Source organism: Schistosoma mansoni, chromosome W (genome assembly GCF_000237925.1).
Source record: "Schistosoma mansoni strain Puerto Rico chromosome W, complete genome".
Classification (NCBI taxonomy): domain Eukaryota; kingdom Metazoa; phylum Platyhelminthes; class Trematoda; order Strigeidida; family Schistosomatidae; genus Schistosoma; species Schistosoma mansoni.
This window is the reverse complement of record NC_031502.1, coordinates 7,474,995-7,482,624: the sequence shown is the minus strand read 5'-3', so window position 1 is coordinate 7,482,624 and position 7,630 is coordinate 7,474,995. Positions and strand designations below refer to the sequence as shown.

General features: G+C 31.7%; 1 protein-coding gene across 1 annotated transcript in view; it reads right to left on the bottom strand.

The window, feature by feature from the left end:
- The window catches only part of Smp_139100.2 (hypothetical protein), a gene marked incomplete at both ends in the record, with an annotated part of 84,787 nt that overhangs the window by 64,203 nt on the left and 12,954 nt on the right, over positions 1-7,630 (bottom strand). The window contains one exon of the mRNA XM_018800077.1: positions 5,501-6,079. Coding sequence (XP_018653926.1) covers positions 5,501-6,079 — 579 coding nt within the window. The remainder of the gene's footprint in view (positions 1-5,500; positions 6,080-7,630) is intronic.

Below are 7,630 nucleotides of genomic sequence, written 5' to 3'. Positions count from 1 at the left end.
GCAGTGCTTCCAGGTTTTCCATGGTGGTCTAGCTTCAATTGACTCATGATTTCAACTATATAAAATTACTATAATATCCACAAAAAACCTTCTGATATTAATCAACATATGCTCACTAGTGATTAGCTCCATGAGGTATTTCCTGGAGTTCTAGTGAGAAGCAGTAACCAGTGGAGTTCAACCAGGTCTGTTGTGAGATATCGACTCACTGAAGACATTGGTGAATGGTTGCTCAATTTCGTGGATTGGTTGAAGTTAGACATTAACACCGTTGGATGCCGGCTCAGCGGTTTGTCGGTTAGGTGCTCGCGCGCGAGACTTGTGGGTCCTGGGTTCGAGTCTCGCGAAGCTGGGTCGTGGATGCGCACTGCTGAGGAGTCCCACAATAGGACGAAATGGCCATCCAGTGCTTCCAGGTTTTCCATGGTGGTCTAGCTTCAATTGGCTCATGATGTCAACTATATAAAATTTCATTTTTACCAAATTCGTGTCAAACACTTAATAAACATTGTGATTTCAATAAAATTTCCATGACATATTACTTAGTAGCTACTTTTGATTTCTACCATACAATGTGATACAACTTATTTAGACTAATGTATGGGCTAATAAATTGTAAATTGTTAGTTTATTGGGCAGGTCAAGCACTTCAAAGACTAAATGTCATTTCTTCAACTATTCTACTGTAAGCATATTTCTTCTGAACTGTACTTTCTAATATCATATAAAGAATATAAATATATTCTGAAATAAACTATACGTATGTAAATACTAGGTGATGTAAATAATTCTGGCATCATTAAACTGCCAAAAGTCTATTTTTATCACATCACAAATGTATCGATTTTGAAAGTGATTTTCATGAAAATACCTAATACGTAAATTTTTTGTTTCTTCCTATCTAAACTGATCACGAATACAATATAACGAAGCAGTTTATGAAAGCAAAGAACAAAGGTGAAATCACATGATATATCTAAATATTTTTCTAACATTAAGCAAATGTAACAATTGATTAAGGCCAATAACAACAATAACAAAGAATTTGTCATTCTATACATCATGTGGTGTGCACTTCTTATGAGGACAGACATAAGTAGTATGTAGCAGGAATTGGAAGTAGAATACTTACTAGCAGAAGAATGAAATAAAGAAAAGTGGAAGGAAAACGAAGAGCAATTAGAATAAACACAGTATCGAAAGAATGATAAAGTATATAAAGGACAACTAAAGGAAGGTATACAAGTGGTGTATTTAATGTATGGTTTTTATATTTTACAAAGGTACTGTTTGGTTTTCGTCGTTTACTACAATCACAGTACTAATTAGTGACTATACAAATAGTGAGTGTATGGCAACCGACACAAAGTTACATGAAAAGATGTAAAAGAGAGAGGTATGAATTCAATAAAAAGACAATTTAAAATAAAAAGCAGCTAAGCGTTGAGATGATCTGAAAGCATTTACAGTGTTAACTAAGTTTGTTGTACCTAGCGCTTCAAGTCATTTTTTCATTCATCTAGCAAATAATTGTCATCAAAAATCTCACTTCATGTAACTGAATTTATTCATTATAGATATGTCCAGTGTAACACAGCCCGATATGGAGAGAAAAAACCACAAATAAACGTTATCGCTCAAAATGAAATGTTTTATGAAAGTCACATTTCAATATGCAATGCCCATTTACAAAATGAATAGGAAAATAATCAAAATTGCTGGATACAACAGAGGGAACAGTATTTAATATGTTACATATAACCTAAGTAGGATTATTATCATATCTTTATATGATCATCATGCCATCAATATGGGAGTTAATTATTCACAAAATCATCGAAATAGGTATAACTGACAACTCATGTTAATGATCGGTTATTAGTGTGTTTGAGAACAATCAAATAACATGTCATTTATTCATTTTTATAATCCTTCTATACAGCTTTATATTCTTCCCTTGTGTATATGTTTTTAGACGACACACTTCATTTCTTTATATTATCGTCACTACTGAAAGTCTTCGAGTTAAGCACTGGACAAATAAGAACTTTAATGATAAATCGAAATCATACTCCATTCAATTAACTGATAAATTGTTTCATGTACAGATTTATATAGTTCAGACTGTAATTATTTACCACAAAATCAAATGTCTGTTCGAAAATTGACATTTTGAATAGACAAAATTGTATTTTTTTAATTCACTTAATGAATGGGGAATATTTCATTCTTCATAGGGCGAGAAACATTTTTGTCCAAATATTAACTCAGACCATTATTATTCTTATCAAAAATTAAAAGCAGTAAAAGCCTGTCTTTAACAACCAGAATAGATCAAACATTAATAGATGGTTGGAACTAGTCGACAGGAAAAGCTGCTTGATTTAGGTTTCGTGCTACTCAGCACTCCCCAGCGAGGAGTACCTGCGTTGTTGGGGGAATCGATGCTACTTGGTAGATTCACATCTTTGTACCACTAAATTGTATAGTCTGAAACACCAACATGGTGTAGAAATGAGGTATATACAACTGATTGATCACTGGGTAGTGACCAATATCATTTTTATCTAACCTTTTACTGTTGGTTAGATCTTATTCATAAAGTTTTAATGTGACGACTAAACCAAGTGACTCCACGTCGTGTTCACTATGTTTGCTGTTAGGTGGTTGGAGGTAATCAGCCACATTGAAGTTTGATCGGGGGAATTCGATCAGTAGCAAACAAGCATGACGAATATTATATTAGTTACTTTTGAATGATCAATCAATTGTTAATCAAAAATTACACTAATTATATACTCATACGCCACAGTCTAAAAATAATGGGCTTTTTTAGTCTATATAATAATGCACACAATATATATTCTCAATAATTGAAATAAAGTTGTGATTGAAAGAATGAATAATTTATTTTAGTTTCTCGTTTCAGAATACATAACTTCACCTGTAGCTCTTCTAGGGTTACTGCAGGTTCCAAGCCCAAGTAAAAGAGGAGGGTTGAGTATGGGGTCAGCAAACCCATCACGTAGAAAACAACCTTGCTAAAAAACGCTCAGACTACATACTGACTTTTTTCATTAACCATCTATATACAAGTTTATTTCAATCGATTCCATTCAAATATGAGGTCCAGTTTCATGATAAAAATCATTACAACTGAACAAAATAACTCACCAACACTGTAGAAGAATATATAATTGCTACATGAAGAGTAAACATGAACTAGTCAACTTGGCGATGTAGTAATTCCTGAGACAAGCAAATGTAAAATAATAATAATAAGAATAATAATAGAGATAGATAAATTAATTCTTCTTTAAAATGTAGATTATTTAATTTTAAGAAAATTACTTAACTAACTTAGAACTTAGAATTTAATTGAATGAATATGGAAAAGAAGGGGTTTTGTGGAGATTTTAGTATTTTCATAGCTGAAATCATGAGTCAATTGAAGATCGACCACCGTTGAAAACCTGGAAGCACTGGACGGTCATTTCGGATGCACACTGCTGAGGAGTCCCATACTAGGACGAAACTGCCATCCAGTGCTTCCAGGTTTTCCATGGTGGTCTAGCTTCAATTGACTCATGATTTCAACTATGAATATGGAAAAGTCGCTCAATTCTATTCAAATTAAATTTTAAAAAAGAATCAGTTTCAAGAGTAAAAAGTGAAGGGGTTCTGGGTTAATTAGTTTGAGCCAAGTGAAGTGACATTGAAAAACGATTACATTTTTATGGTTTGTTTACTGCTAACGATCATTTACTATTAAGGTAAACAGATAGAATGCTAAACTGAATCATATCAGAAGTTAAATTTTTAACGCCAACAACCGCTATGAGTAATTTTAAAATGTTAAAATAGTACTTTTTTTAAGTCAAAAACGAACTCTTCAATTGAAATAACAGGAACAAAACATTCAGACAGTCATATTGTTCAGCTTACTACCAACAATCTTAAATGAATATTTATCAACTAATATGAACTTTAGTTGACGAAGTTTTGTGGAAATTGATTCAACTTACAGGTCGTGCCATTGAAAAACAGGGAACACTAAACAGTTGTTTCGTACTAATATGAGATTTTAGTAAACATCAATTCTGGGATGCAGGTACATCTAGCCAAAGACGAGTTCTAAATAAGATGAAACATTCATCCTGGATTTCACTGCTTGCCACCATCCATCTCTTCTAATAATGTTTTTTTAACTATAAATCGAGTTATTAATTAATATTTGTCTGTATAAGAAACCGGTTAAGTAAAGGTGCTACTCGAATTCATGTGATAATGACAGTTGATCATGACAATTACCATTTATTTTAACACAAAGAGAGTACAATACAATTCTAACACTAAGTGCATAACTAACTCCCTTCACTGAAAGATAACTAGCTTACATACTTAGTAACTGATGTCATTAATTTCTATATAGTTAACCTTAAATGAACATAATAAATTTATGTTAGTTACAATTCAAATGTTGTTACTAACAGAGTAACCACTTGCTAAGTGAACTTTATTGTAATTAAAATATTAAATTGATTTATGAAACTAAATTGAATTTATTGGAAATAAGGTGAGTTGCTATTTTTTTTTTATAATCTATGACTGATGACTGCTTAAAGTACATTTACAAGACAGAAAGACTTTTAAAACGTCAATATTAATAATAAGTACAAAATAAGATAAAAAAAAAGATCATTAAAATAGATGAACGATTACATTAAAAAGTATAATCACTGGGATAACTTTGAAGAATATGTTACTCAATGACTTTGTGCCTCTATATAGATGAATTCCTAACTAAATAAATGATGGTTCATGTTTTTTAATGTTTCCAGTTGTTTTCTTCATTTATACAATGAGTGATTGTTATTTATTGAAGTGTAATTTACATTAATAATTTCATTTCAAGCCTCTGAAGGTATTCAAAAACTAAGTACAATGAACATTTCAGTGTAGCGCGGCGTGACATGACGTATGTAAAGCATAAATACAGTTAAAGTTAGGGCTGGAAATGAAACATTAAAAATAAAAATTGTACTTTTATGTGTAGCAGCTTATCATTAAATGAAGGGGAAAATGTTCGAAAGTTCTAGATACAACAAAGTTATTGAACAATGAAAATGTTGAGGATAACTTCATGCAGAATAAATGGAACACTTTATTCGAATAGTCACAAACTGAACTTTGGAAGTCCAGTTGCTTAAACATCACATGCCATGCATTAGATATTAAATAGTAAAAGAAGTTAAGATTATCCATTATAGAGAAGTTCCAAACTAATGGTGACACATACCTATTGATGTTTGTCACTGCACTAACTTTTTTCAAATGATACCAGAGCGTTGCAAGATAAACAACTAATGAACTCATAATAATTACGTAACTTAAAACATTGATTTTTATTCGTCTGTTAAAATAAGTTAAAAAAGCAACACTTGCTAAAACAAAGTTTGATGATAAACAGTAAAATACAAAACAAGAAAATTAAACTTACCGAATAGAATCTTTATCAATAGCTGGTGATAAATGCTCAAAAACAACTTCTGTAATATCCGATGCATTGAAACGTGGTCTAATACGTCTACATATAAGTGCACGATCCAGAAATACTGTAAGTTGTGACATTTGACATTCAAACATATTATATACTTGTCGAGATCTATCCAAACCACCACCAACTAAAGTTCCGCTTTTGCTAGGACCACCACCAGCACTTCCACTGCTGTTAGCACCAACACCTCCATTTGTTCCTCCATCAATAGGATTTTGACCAGTTTTAGGATAAATAGTAGAACCTTTCTGTTGACCCGCTACTGTTCCAGATCCAACTGGAGGACCACTAACATTTCCGCCTGAAGGAACTACCACAGAATTAGTCGATGTTATATTTCTAGCGAAGTGATGTGTGCCACCTGTAGTTATTGTATTTGTTTGATGATGTGATGAATATTGATCACTTAATACATCACCAGTTTGTGGATTTAAAACTAACATTTCTTGTTGTTTAATTAAACCAGCTTGATGATGCATAATGTATTGTTCAGGTCGTAGTGGTTGAAGGGAACCAATCACGCTGTTTCGTCAATTAAAAAAAAAATAAATAAAAGTTATCTGCTAAATAATGGTACACAAAAATTTTAATGGCTTTTTATGAGTAAGAAACGTGTGTATTCTTGAAATTCCAATGTAAATTAAAGAAAGAATTCAAATGATTCGTAGAAATAGTCATTCATAAAACATCTTGATCTAGTCGCAAGCACAACAGCGACAACGATCCATTTTAAATATGAAATCGACGTTAACTAATAACAGAATATAAAATTAAGAACATTTAAAAACAAGACACACGAAAAAGTCATGTGACAGACTTAATTTATAACCAATAGTAACAGATTGTGTGGCACACTACATATCAGTAGGCGTGTAAACAACACACATACGAATCCACACAACCACTGTATTATGTTTTATTTGGCTACTGCTGACCAAATTAAAGTAAAAGCCTTCATTTACATATCACAAATACTACTTAATAACAAATGCAACAGTAAAATACAATAATGAGTCTGATGTATGAAACTTTCAATAATGGTTGCAAAAGACTATGATTGACAACAACTATGATTAACAGTAGTAGCAGTAATGATATAAGTCCTGTCACAGCGGTCTTTGAAACTCTACATCATGATGAAGTAATCAATCATCATTTTTAAGACCGGTTACCGTCTCATAATATTCAATCGTTTTATCATAGGGATTTAAGTAATTTAGTTCAAACAGTTATAGACATGAAAAATAAGCAAAGATCATAATATAATTTTTGATTCTTGTAACGCGTTCTTATGTATTGATAAATCTTAAGTCATTGTTCTACACGTGGTTAGTCTGCCCCATATTAGGCTATTTTATCCTTCATTTCATCTTTCCGTTTCAAAAAGAAATCTTAATACTTTATATTTGAATTGTTCCCATTTTCGTCATGAATTGATAGTAAACAAGCAAACATTTAAAATTGGAAACAGTCGGTACGTTTAATCTTAATTTTATTTAAATAATTTGGAACGCTGTAATCCATGGCAAAAAAAAGTTTGTATCATGACCACTGAATGAGGTTCCGCTAGATGAAACTTTTAACTAAAATCGATTTGTAAGAAAGAGCTAAGTGTTTACTCTGAGGCCTGTAAGTTACAGGCTTAATTTCAATGATCAAAAACAAATTCCGAACGGGACTGAAATGTTATTTGGTAGCCCCTAATACTTTTTAGCAGTTTTAAACAGAGGTAGAAATATGCTAACAATCAGCAATACAGTTTTACTTTGATTTTAAACTGTTGTCTTAATACTTCAACAACTATTACCAATTATTCTCCCCCTCCCCTTGTTTTCCTAAACTATCCTTTCTTATCAGCATATCACAGGCATTTATTTCCATTTTCTTTACCTCTATCAAATTGTAGTTGGAAGTAATTTATACATAGAGGGATGTACATTAACAAAAATAACTTAAAAACTAGTAGGAAGTAAAAATGATTGAACGACTGTTTCATCTTCGTTCCGGAATTTTCAGAAATATGCTTTCTAATGTTGTATTAAATAAACAACTTTTCGATAATTCAATCTGAAT